Source organism: Balaenoptera musculus, chromosome 5, assembly GCF_009873245.2.
Source record: "Balaenoptera musculus isolate JJ_BM4_2016_0621 chromosome 5, mBalMus1.pri.v3, whole genome shotgun sequence".
In the NCBI taxonomy this organism is placed as follows: Eukaryota; Metazoa; Chordata; class Mammalia; order Artiodactyla; family Balaenopteridae; genus Balaenoptera; species Balaenoptera musculus.
In genome coordinates, this window is record NC_045789.1 from 89925289 (window position 1) to 89945167 (window position 19879).

Genomic DNA, 19879 nt, shown 5'->3' on the forward strand with positions numbered 1-19879 from the left:
GTCTTTGGGAAACAGGAGGGATGAGATAGGAAGTTTGTTTTATTAGGTATCACCAGCTGGTCTGACTTTGTGATTGTCCTAAACTAGCTCATTTTGGCTGATAAAAAAAAAATGCTTCTCTTTTACAGGTGTAAAAACTAATTTGATTTCAAAATAGCTGTTAGTAAAGCAAGATGAGAGAAAAGAGAATGCTCTTTTGGCAGAAGGCATTTAAATCTATTGCATATGGAGATGTTCAGAGTGCTAGAATCTTTGCTTCTGAAATGGGAATGGCAAAGCAATGTCATCTCAACAAGGTGATGGTTTTAACCACAGGACATGAAGGAATTTGATTAGGAACCAAAGTGAATGACCCCCAAACTTTTATTTATATATATTTATTTACATGTACATACATATATATGTATATGTGTGTGTATATATATATATATACACACACACACGTATATGTATATATAAACGTTTTATTTTTATTACTGTAAAAGTAATAAGAATAAATATAACTATTTTAGAACTAATTAGGAAAATAAGAACAAAATCATCAGCACCCTCATCACCCTAACTCACGAGGTCTTAGCAATGCTTTCCTCCATCGATATGTATATTTTTCCCCATGGTTTTCATGATGGTGGATTTTGTTTAAATCGGCAGTTATTCAAATTGCACTTCAGTAGACTTGCACTTAAAATACCCCGCTCGTTAACCCATCAATGAGTAATTTCTTATTCTTTTATGTGGAGTCTTATATTGTCATTTTTGGACTTCCCACTTAAAAGCTGATTTTGCTGGATGGTATATTGACAAACAGCATAAATTTGCTATACCCTTTTGCTATATACGTCTTTTGTATGTGACTTATCCGTGGGGAAATAGACCAAAGCAAAATAGGAGCAGTAGCTGGTACTTTTAAAAGAAAGCCACAGCGACAGAGAACTAGAAAGTGATTTTGACAGGTCATATAATCCATTCCTGTGGCTGAAGAAGCCAAGAAAGGGAGACCCGACAAATTCTCTTTACAGCCCATTCCAGTGTTTTGCAACTTGTCCTGACAGGAATTTCTTCCATATTTCATATCCCTCATTTTCTATTTTTAATCTCATTCTTCTTGACTCAGCGTCTGAAAAGCACCTCAGTTTTCTTTTCTGGAAATGGCACTATCCAATGTCTTTCAAGCCAAGGATAGCAAAGCAATTTTCTCTCCCATATCAACTTCAGGGGTTTGGTGGGAGACACCTGGAAAGCCAGACTCCTCCGTCCCCGACCCGGACCCCCTCTCCTGCCCCAGCTCTGTGGGAAAGTGCCCGAGGGCCAATGAATAGCAACTTCATGTTCCATGAGCAAGAGTTGGGGCATTAGACACATGTCATAGGAATGTTCTGAAGCTTTTCTGTGAGTTTGTTCCCCAGTTCTCAGGGCTGATACAGGAAATCCTTAAAAAGCAGGAAAGGCGGGGGCTCCATCAGTCAGAGGGGACATGCCAGCCTGGGTACCAGAGTGAGGTGTGGGAGGCCCTTCTGTGTCAGGGGTTAACACTTTGTTCGCTGGCTTTTGTGGAGATCCAGTGAGTCCTGGGGAAGTTAGGGGTGAAGAGAGAGCACTGGAGGAGCTTTTATCAACAAAATATTTTAACAATTATAGCAGTAACAGTTCATACTGATTGAGTATCAGTCCTTCCTATGCTCCCTTGACACCCACTCCAAGTTCTTGAGGCCAAAAATATGTGAGTAGAACTCAAGTCAGTCTCCTCTCTTTGCCCAGTCCTCCTTCTTTGGTGAGTTTTTAAGCAAATTAGAAAATCATCTTCTCGGTGTCTTTCCTTGAGAAATCTTTGAATTGGCATGTGACGTAAGAAAAATCCCACTGTCAAACTCCAAAGCGAGTCGCAGATTTAGCAGGAGGTTGTGTGAAATGTAAACTGTAAAACTGTGTAAACTATTAAAAAAGATCTTCCTGAAGTCATTGGCTGGATAGTGGAGCACAGAATACAGAGCAGAGGACTTGCCATTTATCAGTCATTCAATTAAACACACCAACCCAAAAGAGAACTCCTCAAAGGAAATCGTTTTATAGCACATAATGAAACACAAAACCAAACCAAACTTGTCTCTGACTTTTTTTTTTTAAGGGCTGTTTAAAAAGATAACTGGAGAGTGTGGGAGAGTGTGTACCACTTCCCCCAGATTTGCTGTGCAGAAGTGCAGAAGTGTGAGTGATGTAGAGGTACTTGTTTATTATAGAGCACATTTCAATGCAGTAATCATAAATATTGCTAAGGTTGTGCTCCGTTGAAATATGACCTACATACTCTTGATTGTTTGTGTTACGTGATTTGTCTGACACCCATTACGTTCTGGGTAATAGCAGCCATTTGTTGCTCTGCACAGCAGGCTCTTCTGACAAAAGAAAATAGGCAACAATAAAAAAGCTATAGTCTGAATTACATTCTGCACAGTGCTGCACTGCTGAGAGTTTGTGCAAGTGTGTTAACAATGTTCTGAACTGCCTCTTGTCAGCCTTCAGCCTGTAACGGCCATCTGTCCTCACATAAATCTGTCAAAACCTGCTAAGTTCAAGAGAGAGCATGGAATATACCTTGTACTGTCAACACCAAAATGTACACATTCCCCAGAAAATCAACACACAGGAAATAATCCGGAGGTTATGGGAGGCATTAGCCCGGTTGATTTAGGCTTGTGGGCTGAAATTGAGAGTCCGGCAATTAGTGGGAAGATGACAAAGGTAGTGGCGTTGAGGAATTGAGTATTGACTGCCCTTCTACCGCAGGGGAAAACATTCTGGGTGGAGGAGATGGGGTTAGAGAAATCTAATTAGTTCAGGTGCAGCAAAGGGTTCCCTGTCCCGGGCACAACTCCTAAAAGCTGGACATCACGTTAAAAGAAAAAAAAAAAAAAAAATGCTTCTTACACTTTTGTTTTGCTTTGTTTTGTTTTACTCTGGATCTCAACCCTATCTGGAAATAGATTTTCAATGAGGCACTGGTGACACGCAGTCTCATGGTCCTTAAGATGTCTCAGTCTTGCTCTGGGGTATTCTCCTCAGATTAAAGAAGTTTCAGTAAACAGTCAAAAGGTTAGGGAATGATCTGAATTATTTCTCCCTGCCCACCGACTCACTAATCCTAAAATAACTTCCATCTACTAAGCGAGTATTATTTATTTGTTTTAATGAGCAGGGCCGTCCGAAATTTATAGCCCTGATATTTTCACTCACAGGGTATATCTGGTTATCTCAGGGTGTTTCTGTAAGTGTTAAGCAGATACACAAGAAAATCTGTACTTACTGCAGATTTTAGAGAATGATCTCTTTATGAAGTCCTGGGGGCTGAATCCCTGAAATGCCAGCATTTGGGGGAATATTCAGCACATAGTAGGTGCTGAGTGAAAGTCTGTTTAATTGCCACAGGCCATCTAAAATGAAAAGGAAGTAAAAGGCTTTGTTTTTAACGCCAAGAAACTCTAATCATGTGTTAGCACTCCCAAGAGCAACTTGAGAATCGGTTATTTAAGCGATAATGAGCTTAGGTACTAGGACAAGGGTTTCAAATGTTCAAGACGAAAAAGAATTTCTATATTTAAAATCCCTAGATAGCTGAGCTATTTTTAGAACTAGTCTCTCTTTAATAGTGGCCTAATTTGGTGTTTCTGAAGTTTAGGGTTTCTTTTTATAAGTCTAGAATGTCAGTCAAAATATATCTACCTGAGATCAAGGCAGGGTGCCACATAGACGCGACGGGACACTGGCTCTCCATAAGTGGTCTATGAACCGTGTCATTAAAAATATTTGACCAGCTTCCCAAGTGATCCTTGGGCCACTGAAATGGGACACCTACTAGTAAAGGAGGATCTAGAAAAATAAAAACGAGTGAAACATTTTGCAAAAATAAGCCCAAGCAATATTCCACTGAGAGCTCCTCATCTGTCTGGAGAGACAAGATATAATTCACATTCAAAAAGAGATAAGCGTGAAAATATAGCAATATCTGGTAAGTGAGTGATCCTGGCAGTAAATTATTGGAAAAGTAAAAATTACCCCCATTCAGAGTATCATGAAAAGATTTATGAAGTTGTATTTGAGGATGTTGAATGTCATTTCCCCCAATTCAAGGGCTATCTCATTTGGAATATTTGACTGTTATTTACTCAGCAAAGAGAGATTATTCATCATTATTTCTTTGAGCATCTTAGCTTCCTGTGAGAAATATTTGAGATCTTGTCATTTCTTTGCTGGGAATTGGTATCTTTAAATTTGTTGTAGCAGTAATTGAAGGTAGCATGTGGTAGAAATCAGTGTGTATGAATGGGGCAGTGCAAAGGGTAGAGGAAACAAGCAGAGAGAGAGACAGACAAACAGAAAGATAGACAGGGAAAGAAAGAACGAAAGAAAAGGAAGAGGAGAAGGAGATGGAGGGGTAATGGGAGGAATAGGAGGAGATGGAGGAGGGGAAGGAGGGGGAGGAGGAGAGAAAATTGGTCATAAAGGAGTTCCTTAGATTGAGTGAAAGATATACTTGTCTATGAAAGAGGGAACACAAGGAGAGTGAACTTCAGTGACATGGATGATTCATTCAGTAACGTCACCTCCCTATTATCTTCAAGCAGAGAATGGGGGGCAGGTGTACAGTTGGCTGCTGATAAAGGGAAGCTTTTCTGAGACTCAGACGTGTCACGAAGGGAGAGCAGTGTCTCCTTCTCTTTGTGTTTGCATTTCCCTGTCTTTCTGAACTTTTCTGGGATAGATTTCCAAAGTCAAACCTCTTTGTGTTTTTGCACGTTTCCTTCCCTCCTTTAGGGAGAATTAGCTATGTATAATAAAAATTGCCAAATATTGGTGCAAAATATTTCATTTTAAGGAAAATATTAATTTCTTCTATCTCTTTATTGTAAAGTAGGGGAGAGAGGCAGTGTCTTTCTGTTCATACCAAAACGTCATGTAGCTTTCTGTGCCCTACTTGGTTATGTGTGTGTATGTATGTGTGTGTGTATATGTGTGTGTGTGTGTGTGTGTGTGTATATATATATATATATATATATATATATACATATATATACTTCTATTTTCCAGCAAGGTAGAATTTTCCTTGAAGCATGCAGTCGCCTTAAGTCTAAGCCCAGGCTTCTTGTGGACTTAAGTTCTTTTTCGCTGAATAGCGTCCTCCCATCCTCCTAAATAAAAAGTGTATTGTAAACTAAAATGTTCCCTTGTAAGCATAAAGTCATTTGAACTCCAGCCTGCCCTTCTTCAAAGTTCCGTCGACTCTGGAGCCTTTCCACAATTCTTCTTCCTTGGCATAAAGGGCTGAGGAGGACTTAGGGGTGAAACTGAACAGAGGTAACCAGCCTTCACACACTCTCCCACAGTGACTTGTGATGGAATTTTCTGCCCTCTGTAGAAAAGCACAAAAGGCAACAAGTGACAGATTTCCCCTCTTCTTCCTTTCTTTTTTTTCATTTTTTTCAATTAGTTAGTTGCCGAAGCTTGGATTCATTTCAATCCTTCAGCCTTGTAACCCGCCCTGATGTGGTGCTCCAAGTAAAATGGTCCTCTGGCACCGCAATATTTAGTGTTACTGTTCACTTAGGTTTCTGTTGCAGAACCATATTTTAGACAGAATGTATTAGTTATGCTTACAAGACTGTACTATACCTACATTAGCCATGGTTTACAAAGTTAATGAACTGTGGAGACAAAGAATCATTGCCGTCAGGTTGTAGAGTTGTCTGGTGCCCTGCATTAGCCGGCTGCATTTTACTGAACTTACTTTGATGTTGCCAATGTCATTCCCACCCTCCTCCCTCTCAGTTGCTGTCATCCCATCTTTTCTTTTCTTGTCTTTTTTTTTTTTTAAAGTTGCCTAATTCTTTGGCTCCATGGGTAGATATCCTTGATTTTACAAAAATTCCTGATCTACATGCATCCTCCCCAGCGTTCTTTGCAGACAAATGCCACCAAAGGTCTTCTATGATTTCCCTGTGTCCCACTGTGTTAATTTTCCACAACTCAGACTGTGAGAAGCCCCTGTAAACCTGAGCTTTGGTAATGCCTGGTGGTGACGTGGTCATGTTTCCTGGGAAGCAGGATCTGTTAGCATTGGCGTTTGAAATACAAAATATCATGGCTTTCACCACAGCCTCATATTGTAGGTCCATCTTTTCTTGGTGACAGAGGCTTCGGGGGACAGGGTCACTTTTTCCGGTCTTATCATGAATTTAGTTTCCTTCCTTTACACTGAGTTTTAACCATTGTCTGAAATCTTGGAAAAGTTAGGAAAACATATTCTGGCATTTAACAACGTATCTCTGTCTCTTTTCTTTCTCTCTCTCCCCTCCCTTTTTTTTTTTTTCTTTTATTATCTTAGGCCTAACTCCACCCACAACTCCTCCTCATAAAGCCAACCAAGATAACCCTTTTAGGGCTTCTCCAAAGCTGAAGCCCTCTTGCAAGACCGTGGTACCTCCGCCATCAAAGAAGGCCCGGTACAGTGAGTCTTCTGGTATCCAAGACAATAACTCCACCAGGAAAGGGCCCGAGCAGTCTGAGTTGTACTCACAGCTCAGCAAGACCTCCGTGCTCACCAGTGGACACGAGGAAAGGAAGGCCAAGCGGCCCAGTCTGCGGCTGTTTGGTGACCATGACTATTGTCAGTCAATTAATTCCAAAACGGAAATACTCATTAATATATCACAGGAGCTCCACAACTCCAGACAACTAGAATATAAAGATGCCTCCTCCAACTGGCAGGGGCAGATGCGCTCTTCCACAGATTCAGACCAGTGCTACCTGAGAGAGGCCTCGGAGGTGAGCAGGCAGGTCTCTCCCGGCAGCACCAGAAAACAGCTCCAAGACCAGGAAATCCGAGCTGAGCTGAACAAGCACTTCGGTCATCCCAGTCAAGCTGTTTTTGACGACGAAGCAGACAAGACCAGTGAACTGAGGGACAGTGATTTCAGTGATGAACAATTCTCCAAACTACCTATGTTTATAAATTCAGGACTAGCCATGGACGGCCTGTTTGATGACAGCGAGGATGAAAGTGATAAACTGAAGTCCCCTTGGGATGGCACACAGTCCTATTCATTGTTCCATGTGTCGCCTTCTTGTTCTTCTTTTAACTCTCCGTGTAGAGATTCCGTGTCACCACCCAAATCCTTATTTTCTCAAAGACCCCAAAGGATGCGCTCTCGTTCAAGGTCCTTTTCTCGACATAGGTCGTGTTCTCGATCACCATATTCCAGGTCAAGATCAAGGTCCCCAGGCAGTAGATCCTCTTCAAGGTAAACCTTGTCAAAACCCACCCAAAGCCTAAGGCGTTCCCAGGAAGTGAAAAAAAAACAAAGGCAGAAAACGCATTCAAAACCCACGGGCAGCCCCGCCCCTCACCATCCATTCCCAGTGCGACAGGAACTAAGGAGATTGTCGTTACCCATACATTCCTCCCCATCTTCTCTTAAATCTGTCATTCTTGAGCCCAGTGCCTTGAGCCAGTCAGATCAGAGAGAGCAATTTGTAAGAAACTTGCTCATCTAACTTTTTCCATTACCTGGAGAGCTGCCTTGTGCCAGGATAGGTGAGATCCATGCAAGATAAAGCTGACAGTGTACCAGGCCGGCGTTCGGCATTCACATCAATAAGAGACGCTGCAAGAGAACACGTCACTCCAGACCTCTAAGCTGACTAGACGATCACAAACTGTCACTGGGAAATCTCACAAGTAGCTGGGAACTGAAAGCCGGTTTGTGTAATGCGGAATTCCAGGGGCTGTTCAGTCATGCCGATGAACTGGGGTTCGCCGGCAGTTGCAAATGCCCTTTTGTTTTTCCTCCTCTCTCCCAGATCTTGCTACTACTATGAGTCAGGCCACTGCAAACACCGCGTGCACCGAAATTCTCCCCTGTGCGCGAGATCACGTTCAAGATCGCCCTACGGCCGGCGGCCCAGGTAAAGATACACGTCCTTTACCCTCCGCGCCTCTCATCTCCTCCCGTAGATGACAAGATGTTTTCTAAAACCCTGCCCCCACCCCCCAATTTCTGTTTAATTTTGCTCATGCGATTGGAGGTGGTTGCCTTAATGATGAAGTTCTGTTTCTCAGGTATGACAGCTACGAGGAGTATCAGCACGAGAGGCTGAAGAGGGAAGAATACCGCAGAGAGTCTGAAAAGCGGGAGTCTGAAAGGGCCAAACAGAGAGAGAGGCAAAGGCAGAAGGCAATTGTAAGCAGCTTGGAGCTTACTTTCATTTTACAGGAGGGTTTCTTTTCTTTTCTTTTCCTGTCTTTTCTTTTCCGGGGGGTGGGCACAGATTAGAAAATAAGGTAAAGACTCTTGTTAGAATACGCAATACTCAGCCTTTTGGCTTTAAAGCATCAGTGAGCCCTCAATCCCTCTTAACACAGACTATCGGAAAACAAAATGTTAGGTCAGTGTATTTCTCCTCCATACTACCTGTTTCTCATTCATCTTGAAGCTCATTACTGTTTTCGATCTTTGTTTCTAAAAATGGAGGAAGGAGAGATTTGTCCAGTCAGATACTGGTCCCATCAAGCCAGAGGATGAGTTCTTTGTATTGTTCTCGGCTGCTTTTTTTTCTCTGAGTGGAAAATGAAGAGATATCACTATTTGGTTTCAGTTTTCATCTTTTTGGCAGACGTGAGGGTTGGATTGAATTAGATTTAAAGGCAGTGGTAGAGAAAGATTTGCTTAGAAAGTCATCATTTCTTCCTTGTGCCGGGTCAACACCTAACACATCCATATTTCTTATGAACTGCTTTTCAATAACCTATTATGGATTTCAGCACCATGTACTGCAGGGTATTACATTCACTTGACATATACACAGTACTGACCCTTTGGGGTAAGGATCTAGGTTATGTGCATCTAGTTCATTCTATGTTGGTCAGACCTTAGAAGGCAAAAAGGAGGTCCTCCAATTGTCAGCATCCAGTACTTGTTCAAGGCAGATATTCCTAATTGATTAAGGAAATCTTTCCCACTGAACCCCAATAGAGCCTTGAGCGTTTTCCCAACATGGTGCTCCAGGGAGCCATGGCATATCCATTGGAAATGGCACTGTTTTCATTCATTGCAGCTGCTGTCTGTTAGCTGCTAAACGTCATTTCAATGAAGATCAACCTTTGACACATCTTGCATACAAGCTAACCAGGGCTTAGGGAAATGATTTTTAGCTGTAAATGTTAGATGGATATGGTACCTTTAAAACAACCCACAACCATCAACAAAATCTTGAAAAACCTACGTAAAAGAGCTGACTAATAGAGTCCAAATCGAGCGTTGGCCAACAGTTATCAACTGGAGGAAAAAGGTTAACTGAGAGGTTTGTTAACTCAGGCGCTCAAGGAGAAAGAAAGGAGAAGTAATTGAATACTTAGGCTAAAGGTCTAGGGCTTTGCTGCCATTTAACTTTGAATCTACCTAAGACCAAATTAAAGGCCTTGTGAAAATTATAACACTTTCCCTCATTTTTCACAACTTTCAAATGAGCTGTGATATTAAGATCTGCCAGAGTATCATTAGTTAACACTTAAGAAGACTAATGAAAATTAAAAATTCAATTTTTCTAATTTAGATGTTTTTAATTAATAGCCTGTTCAATAATTATAATAATTCACATTTATAGAGTGCCATATAGTTTACAAAGCCTTGTAGTATGGAACAGTACAGTTAATATATACCAAAGAGAGTCATGTTGAGTAAGCATAAAGGAAAATAGTTATTTCAGTGTTTTCATATTCATATTTGATAAAACTCTTCATGTTTCTTCCCAAAAGAATGACACTGGAGAAATTGTTTTATCATATATTTGCTCATTTGTGCAAAATGTAACACAGCTGTAACTAAAGCTATGTAGATAAATGTAGATAAATGACATGTGCTTATTCTATTCTTCCAAAGATAACTTAGTGCCAGATACTTACCAGGGTGAAGAAAGGGAGGGAGGGGTCTTTTTGCTAGTTTGGTTCTTTACAGATAGATCAAATAGTGTGATGGTCTATATTCCATAGATGCCTGAGCCAAAAGTACTCTTGAGGCCGCTAGCCTCAGTTTGGAAGCAGATACCACCCTACCACCCTGCCTTTCCATGTGTCACAAATATTGATCAGTTCCTTGGTTAATTCTTTGACTAAGACAATCTTTATCAGTTCCCTTTGAAAGACAGCAATTATAGTGCAAATGTCAACTTGGCTTATATTAAGTCATCATAATTAACTAGACGTTTGTGAGAATTTTGGCTTTGAGATTTTTATTTTTGTTTTTAAAAAGCAGATTAAAAAAGAAAACTAGGACATAGAGATTGTTTACTAACACAGTGACCCATAGGTAGTAAGAGCTTAGTATAAAGATTTGGGACTTACTGTTAAACCAATTCCCACTTGGACTATTAGATGCTATTTTTGCTTAATATAAGTGAAAACACATGACTATATGAGAGACATTTGTTAGGTGCCTGGGCTCTAAAATTAGGTAAGACCTAGTCCCCACATCCAGGGAGTTCAAGTCTACTGGCTGGTAAAGATACATGAAGAGGCAATAGGATGTGTTAATTGCTATTGCAGAGGATGTGCCTAAGGTACTGCAGTGGCAAACGGGTTGGCAACCAGCCCTGAGAACGAGGGAGGGCATCCCTGGAGAGGGTGAGATTGATTTGAAACCTAAAGGGAGGAAAAGGCAAAAGGTTTTTTACACCTGTGCTGTCCAGTGTGGGAGCCATTAGCCATGAGGCTAATTCAGCTAGTCCCAAATTTAGATGCACTACGAGTGTGACTGAATTTTGAAGACAGTACAAAAAAAAAAAAAGAGTGTAAAATACTTCATTAATATTTTTTACATCAATGACAAGTTGAAACAATAATATTTTGGCTATGCTGAGCCAAGTAAAATATATTATTAAAATTAAATTTGTTTCTTTTTACTTTTTAAAATGTGCCTCAGAAAATTTAAAAGTTACATATGGTGCATTATATTTTTATTGGAAATTACTATTCTAGGCAGAGACTTTAGCTTATACTAAGTCTCTGGAAAAGAACAAGCTATACTGGGAAACTGCTAGTCATTTAATTAGAACACCAGGGTACAGGAGAGGCAAGAAATAAGTCTGGAGGTCTCCATGGTAGCCAGATCCTTGAAGGGTCCTGTAAGTCATAATAAAGATTTTGAAGACTATCTTGAAGGCATAGTGGAACTATTTAATGAGATTACCCGCAGGAAGTTTTTCTGATTGATTTCCTTCCTCAAAATGATCTGCTTTCTTGTGCCATAATGCATCTGCAAAATATATTTTTGCGGACTTGGAGATACGAGCAATGATTTTTGACTCATTTGACTAGATTAGTTTGAAAAGTCATTCATGAAACAGCTAAAGGAACTAGGACAGTTTGCCTAAGTTGGTCGGGTAGGTGATTTCCATTCAGATTTCTGAGACACCCTTAAAGTAATGAATAAATAGCAAATTTAATCTGGACTATCTTGGGTGCAGTGCTGGATTATTCATTAATTCAGATCAATTTTATAATCAGGGGAGCAGCAAAACAGAGGCTCCAAAAGGAAATGAAAAAAATAATGTTACAATCATGTAATAGATACTTTACAAAATTAACCTTTGCTACCTTGCCTTGTGGTCTATAATATTGACTTATTTTTGAGTTCCATAAGAAGGAGATGGTGGTTTAGGTCATCTATAAACTTTTTATCGTGTATGTGTCCAAAAGTCTTTATTCAGACCGACTTCAGTGCACCAAATCAGACAGCTAAGAAAAGACTAATAATTAGTAATTACACAGAATCATATGTTGTGGTTGAATATTGCCATTGTTTAAGTTGCTGTTTTCCTCCAATTTCCATCTAAATGCTCTCAAAACCCAATTTATCCTCCGCTTTTCTCAGTCTCATAGGCTTGAAATAATTCAGGTTATACTGGAATTCTGGAAGCCAGAGTATAGTACTTAATGTCTAAACTGTCACTGCTCTAATTTCTTGGGGAGTTCTAAGTCCAATTCCATTTGCAATCTTTACAGTTTCCTGCCAGAAAACATGATAATGGGATGTTAATTTAAAGGGCAAATCTAGACATTATGAAATGGCTCAGGGCTTAAAACCAAAACCAGATGTGCTTGGGCGATGACTGTGCCATTTCTTTTCTCTTCTCCATTGGTCAATGTGCAGCCAGGGAGCCAGAAGCAGTGCCTCATCACTGATAATTATCAGCTTCTTCCAAATGAAAAAAAAAAAAAGTTGTGTGATTTCTCATGGTTATACTTTTTGGAGAAAATAAAGTAGTTTTCTATTCAAGCCTTTTTCGAGAGCTATTCCATATGGGTGAATATGTTATATTATGAGTCTAAACTCACAACTTAGAAATTTTCAGTTTTATCAAAAGTAGTTACACATGCTCTGAGTCTATAGTTTTCATGTTTTCTGACTTATCACTGTGTTTACTTGCATCTCAGCTCTTATTATTATATTAGCTCTTAAGTAAACTAACCTGGATGTATTCACATCTATCCAACCTAAGACACGAAGGAGGAGTATTCCTGGGCGGTACTTGGATGGAAGTAACTTTGGTAAACTGAAAGCTATAGTTTTGTTTCTCCCCTGGAAGTGTCTCCTAGTAGCAGTCACTTACTGAATGCCTACTGAATCAGATGAGTGTAATCAATGTTAAGAACAAGAGAAAAAACAAAAAAAAAGGAAACTTGTTTTGGCATTATGTCAGAGTTTTGGCCTTTGTTTCTATCCATTCACACCTTTTCATGGTCATTCACCCCTCCCACTTTATCTTTTAGATAGAGGACCTAGCTATACCATTCACTGTAGAAGTGGCATGGATTTTATCCACTCGTCTCATCTATAGTATTTGTAACATCCTTGGAATTTTTGAGGAAGTTAGGTTGTAACTAATCTGGAAGTGAACATAAATCTTTCATTGCCAAAGTTGACATGCAGTTTCCTTAGCATAGGAAGAGGGATTTTTAAATTATCCTGACTTGGAAATGTAGAATAAAAGTTCTGAGAACTAAAATCCAAATTATGTCAGGCTGTTCCTTATTGTTACCTAACACTGCAGAGCATTTTAGTGAGATAACCCACAGAAAAGCATCAAGCACAGTACTTGGCATCTATTAGAATTTAGTAAACGTTAATCTCACTACTAATTGCCTTTTCTTCTTAGTCAAACCCCTTTTACCAGGAGTTACTTATTTTTTGATGAGAAACAACCATTGTATGTTTTCCCCAGCTAACTGGGAGGCTCTACACACTTTCTGATAAAGATTTTGATAATGCAAAGTCAGTTAATTCAGTCAGATTTTTTTTCTCTGTTTATCCCCTGTGTTTTGATATAATGAGGATTTACCATACCTGTTAATGCAACATAAATCTTCACTTTTATTATCCACCCCATCAGCAAACTGGCTTCTGTGAAAATTGAAGCTAAAATATACTTGATAAATGTCCCTTCCTCCTCGATAGTGAAAACTGGTCTGAAAATCATTTTTCAAGGAGCTTTTTCCAAAGGTTTAGAGTTCCTCCAAGCCTTTAAGAAGTTGGAAATGTTATTAAGCATTTTGATTTCTTTTCCTTTCATCTCCTGTTTAGAAATTAATGTCTTGAAAAATTGGCTGCAAATGTTAAGGTTTTTTAAAGATATGGAATCTATTCATCTGTCTAATAAAACTGCAACATGTTAAAAATAATCAGTTCTTCACTAGACATTTTGGCCAATCTTGGAAAGATTTTTGTCTTTGCTTTTTAGACCTTCAGATGCCTTTTAATTTCATTTTTATCACTAGGAAAACCAAACACTCTAATCATTTTCTCAAATGAGAATTTCAACATGAATTCAATCTCTGATCTTTGTAAGATAGCAAGATGTGGTCGCATTCTTACGTTGCATAAAAGAAGATTGACAGTCAAATAGGTAATTTAAGTGATTGTGGAACAGCCCTTTGGATTTCTGTCTTTCCTATCTAGGTTGTGTCTTCTTTTTACTGCAGAATGTATCAGTATCTGATACAAAAGGTCCTCTGGTTTATCTTCTTTTGGGATTATTGTTGCATACAGTTTCGTATAAAGAAGCAATTCAGAGACTATCCCAATATGTCTGCATATGGATGTGCATATGGTCGATTTTCACGTTTACTTTGCATTTCCTTTAAGATGAACATAGGCTGTGTATATTCCCTTAATAGTAGATGAGCAATTTCTTTGTGATGATTCAATTTCTTTCTCTCTCTTCTGCATTTCTCCCTCCTTTTCCTCTGTACAGTAGTAACCTTACTAAAAACATTCATTAAAAAAAATAAATAAATAACACTCATGCAAGCAGGCGCCAGGAAGTTTAGATAACAGTCCCATCAAATTCTGCTGTTTGGCTGGAGCTGGCTGCATAAATAGAACGGAATGTGATGTGATGATTCCCTTGCTCAAGTGTACAGCACTCCCCCGGGATGAGCCGCACTCTCCATTTATATTTATTGACCTCCAGGATGTGCTGGGTGCTCTGGAACAACACAATTACAGCCTTCAGTTGAGACATACAATCTACATGGAAGCGAATCAGGCAGCCCGCTCTGCTTGCTGTACTTCATCTGGTCAGTTATGTAGGCTCAATGGTTGCTGTCAGAGGAATTGTGTTTTACCAGCTGTTTCAGTGGAGTGAGAAAAGTGAGAGTCCTTACACTTAAACCATAAAAGCAAATCATGGAAACCTTTGTTAGTACACTCAGCTGAGCTACCTGGGCAAGGTTTTTCCTATGATAAAGCACCAAACCTGGTTTTCATTCTCCATTGTCTTAGAGAGTCTCAGAGTAAGGACCACACTTAGTCACCTTTGACGTAATGAAGGGTCTGGAACTAGGTGTTAAAAGTGATTAATTTATTGGCAATTGATTGATTTTTCAACAAATATTCATTAAGAAGACTCATGTTTGGGTACTGTTAAAATATAGTAGTCGATAGGACTGGTATGGTCTGTACTTTCATGAAGCTTTCATTGTTGGGGGAGATAGACATTAAACACCGAATAAACTATTAATTATTTAATTACAATTGGGCACAGAACTACAAAGGAGAAGTAGAGTGTTCTATCAGAGCAACTAGTAATAGAAAGCCAGACCTCACCTCAAGTCTCAGAAAGGAAAATGATTGTTGAGTTCACTGTAATTCTAGACAGTATGTGTATGTTGGTGGAGGGGAGGGAGAGGCAGTGTGGAAAGGGTATTCCAAGTAGCAGGGAAGCAGCTTGTGCAAAGCCCTTAGAAAAGGAAGGAGCACAGTACATACTAGGGATTGAGAGAAGATCAATATGGCTGGAAATAGAGGAAAGGAAAGAATGGGATGTGGGAGCTGAAGCCCAAGATGAAGATAGATCCAGACCCTGAAGTGCCCGGTAGGTTCTGTTAATGATTTAGTTCTTTCCTTAAATGCTATGAGAAACTATTGAAATGTTTTAGATCTTAATTGGCATTATTGGATTCCTGTACTCTTCGTAAAGACTATTCTGACTGAAGTGAAAGAATAGTTTGGAGGAGGGTAAACACAGACACAGGATCCAAGTAAAGAGGCTGTTTTACTGGTCCAGAAAGAGATGCTGGCAGCTTGATTTAGGGGACATGCAATAAAAGAGGCAGATTTAGGAAGTAAAAATCAACAGGACTTAAGGAGTGATTGGAAATGTGGAGGGGACTAAGCGGGAAGAAGCAAGGAAGGCACTTGAGTGTTTGTCCTGAATAACTGGCTAGATGAGGTTAACTTCACTGATACAAGAAAGACCCACTGGGAAGAGGCTGAACTACAGAGTTTGGTTTGGGTAATGTTGGTCTAGTTTGAGGTTGAGGTGCCTATGGGACATCCAACCTGAGATGTCAAATAGATAGTTGTTGATTTGAATCTGAAGCTCAGAGGAACTTCCCTGATGAAAACAGAAATATGAGTGTTGCATATGGTAAAAGAAGAAACATGGATGATCAAATCACCTATGAGGATATATATTATAGGGTCTGTGAATTGTTCAGTTACGTTTCTCAAACATTTATTGAGAGTCCCCTCTTTTTTTTTTTTTTTTAAACATCTTTATTGAAGTATAATTGCCTTACAATGGTGTGTTAGCTTCTGCTTTATAACAAAGTGAATCAGTTATACATATACAATATGTTCCCATTTCTCCTCCCTCTTGCATCTCCCTCCCTCCCACCCTCCCCATCCCACCCCTCTAGGTGGTCACAAAGCACCGAGCTGATCTCCCTGTGCTATGCGGCTGCTTCCCACTAGTTATCTGTTTTACATTTGGTAGTGTATATATGTCCATGACACTTTCTTACCCTGTCACATCTCACCCCACCCCCTCCCCATATCCTCAAGTCCATTCTCTAGTAGGTCTGTGTCTTTATTCCCGTCTTGCCACTAGGTTCTTCGTGGCCTTTTTTTTTTTTTTTTTTCCCTTAGATTGGGTATATATGTGTTAGCATACTGTATTTGTTTTTCTCTTTCTGACTTACTTCACTCTGTATGACAGACTCTAACTCCATCCACCTCATTACAAATACCTCCATTTCATTTCCTTTTATGGCTGAGTAATATTCCATTGTATATATGTGCCACATCTTCTTTATCCATTCATCTGTCGATGGACATTCAGGTTGCTTTCATGTCCTGGCTATTGTAAATAGAGCTGCAATGAACATTTTGGTACATGACTCTTTTTGACCTATGGTTTTCTCAGGGTATATGCCCAGTAGTGGGATTGCTGGGTCGTATGGTAGTTCTATTTGTAGTTTTTTAAGGAACCTCCATACTGTTCTCCATAGTGGCTGTATCAATTTACATTCCCACCAACAGTGCAAGAGGGTTCCCTTTCCTCCACACCCTCTCCAGCATTTATTGTTTCTAGATTTTTTGATGATGGCCATTCTGACCGGTGTGAGATGATATCTCATTGTAGTTTTGATTTGCATTTCTCTAATGATTAATGATGTTGAGCATTCTTTCATGTGTCTGTAGGCCATCTGTATATCTTCTTTGGAGAAATGTCTATTTAGGTCTTCTGCCCATTTTTGGATTGGGTTGTTCGTTTTTTTGTTATTGAGCTGCATGAGCTGCTTGTAAATCTTGGAGATTAATCCTTTGTCAGTTGCTTCATTTGCAAATATTTTCTCCCATTCTGATGGTTGTCTTTTGGTCTTGTTTATGGTTTCCTTTGCTGTGCAAAAGCTTTTAAGTTTCATTAGGTCCCATTTGTTTATTTGTGTTCTTATTTCCATTTCTCTGGGAGCTGGGTCAAAAAGAATCTTGCTGTGATGTATGTCATAGAGTGTTCTGCCTATGTTTTCCTCTAAGAGTTTGATAGTGTCTGCCCTTACACTTAGGTCTTTAATCCATTTTGAGTTTATTTTTGTGCATGGTGTCAGGGAGTGTTCTAATTTCATACTTTTACATGTATCTGTCCAATTTTCCCAGCACCACTTATTGAAGAGGCTGTCTTTTCTCCACTGTATATGCTTGCCTCCTTTATCAAAGATAAGGTGACCATATGTGTGTGGATTTATCTCTGGGCTTTCTATCCTGTTCCATTGATCTATATGTCTGTTTTTGTGCCAGTACCAAACTGTCTTGATTACTGAAGCTTTGTAATATAGTCTGAAGTCAGGGAGCCTGATTCCCCCAGCTCCATTTTTCGTTCTCAAGATTGCTTTGGCTATTCGGGGTCTTTTGTGTTTCCATACAAATTGTGAAATTTTTTGTTCTAGTTCTGTGAAAAATGCCAGTGGTAGTTTGATAGGGATTGCATTGAATCTGTAGATTGCTTTGGGTAGTAGAGTCATTTTCACAATGTTGATTCTTCCAATCCAGGAACATGGTATATCTCTCCATCTATTTGTATCATCTTTAATTTCTTTCATCAGTGTCTTATAATTTTCTGTGTACAGGTCTTTTGTCTGCTTAGGTGGGTTTATTCCTAGATATTTTATTCTTTTTGTTGCAATGGTAAACGGGAGTGTTTTCTTAATTTCACTTTCAGATTTTTCGTCATTAGTGTATAGAAATGCAAGAGATTTCTGTGCATTAATTTTGTATCCTGCTACTTTACCAAATTCATTGATTAGCTCTAGGAGTTTTCTGGTAGCATCTTTAGGATTCTCTATGTATAGTATCATGTCATCTGCAAATAGTGACAGCTTTGCTTCTTCTTTTCCGATTTGGATTCCTTTTATTTCTTTGTCTTCTCTGATTGCTGTGGCTAACACTTCCAAAACTATGTTGAATAATAGTGGTGAGAGTGGGCAACCTTGTCTTGTTCCTGATCTTAGTGGAAATGGTTTCAGTTTTTCACCATTGAGGACAATGTTGGCTGTGGGTTTGTCATATATGGCCTTTATTATGTTGAGGAAAGTTCCCTCTATGCCTACTTTCTGCAGGGCTTTTATCATAAATGGGTGTTGAATTTTGTCGAAAGCTTTCTCTGCATCTATTGAGATGATCATATGGTTTTTCTCCTTCAATTTGTTAATATGGTGTATCACGTTGATTGATTTGCGTATATTGAAGAATCCTTGCATTCCTGGGATAAACCCCACTTGATCATGGTGTATGATCCTTTTAATGTGCTGTTGGATTCTGTTTGCTAGTATTTTGTTGAGGATTTTTGCATCTATGTTCATCAGTGATATTGGCCTGTAGTTTTCTTTCTTTGTGACATCTTTGTCTGGTTTTGGTATCAGGGTGATGGTGGCCTCGTAGAATGAGTTTGGGAGTATTCCTCCCTCTGCAATATTTTGGAAGAGTTTGAGAAGGATAGGTGTTAGCTCTTCTCTAAATGTTTGATAGAATTCACCTGTGAAGCCATCTGGTCCTGGGCTTTTGTTTGTTGGAAGGTTTTTAATCACAGTTTCAATTTCAGTGCTTGTGATTGGTCTGTTCATATTTTCTATTTCTTCCTGGTTCAGTCTCGGCAGTTTGTGCATTTCTAAGAATCTGTCCATTTCTTCCAGGTTGTCCATTTTATTGGCATAGAGTTGCTTGTAGTAATCTCTCATGATCTTTTGTATTTCTGCAGTGTCAGTGGTTACTTCTCCGTTTTCATTTCTAATTCTATTGATCTGAGTCTTCTCCCTTTTTCTCTTGATGAGTCTGGCTAATGGTTTATCAATTTTGTTTATCTTCTCAAAGAACCAGCTTTTAGTTTCATTGATTTTTGCTATTGTTTCCTTCATTTCTTTTTCATTTATTTCTTACCTGATCTTTATAATTTCTTTCCTTCTGCTGGCTTTGGGGTTTTTTTGTTCTTCTTTCTCTAATTGCTTTAGGTGCAAGGTTAGGTTGTTTATTCGAGATGTTTCCTGTTTCTTGAGGTAGGCTTGTATTGCTATAAACTTCCCTCTTAGCACTGCTTTTGCTGCGTCCCATAGGTTTTGGGTCGTCGTATCTCCATTGTCATTTGTTTCTAGGTATTTTTTGATTTCCCCTTTGATTTCTTCAGTAATCACTTCGTTATTAAGTAATGTATTGTGTAGCCTCCATGTGTTTGTATTTTTTACAGATCTTTTCCTGTAATTGATATCTAGTCTCATAGCGTTGTGGTCGGAAAAGATACTTGATACGATTTCAATTTTCTTAAATTTACCAAGGCTTGATTTGTGACCCAAGATATGATCTATCCTGGAGAATATTCCATGAGCACTTGAGAAAAATGTGTATTCTGTTGTTTTTGGGTGGAATGTCCTATAAATATCAATTAAGTCCATCTTGTTTAATGTATCATTTAAAGCTTGTGTTTCCTTATTTATTTTCATTTTGGATGATCTGTCCATTGGTGAAAGTGGGGTGTTAAAGTCCCCTACTATGATTGTGTT

General features: G+C 39.2%; 1 protein-coding gene across 5 annotated transcripts in view; it reads left to right on the forward strand.

Annotated features, from left to right (window-relative positions):
- PPARGC1A (PPARG coactivator 1 alpha) overlaps nucleotides 1-19879 on the forward strand; it is a 306431-nt gene that overhangs the window by 271090 nt on the left and 15462 nt on the right. For all 5 annotated transcript variants that reach the window (XM_036852984.1, XM_036852987.1, XM_036852986.1 and 2 more), the window contains exons 8-10: nucleotides 6377-7292; nucleotides 7852-7956; nucleotides 8111-8231. In XM_036852984.1, the coding sequence (XP_036708879.1) occupies nucleotides 6377-7292; nucleotides 7852-7956; nucleotides 8111-8231 (1142 nt within the window). The remainder of the gene's footprint in view (nucleotides 1-6376; nucleotides 7293-7851; nucleotides 7957-8110; nucleotides 8232-19879) is intronic.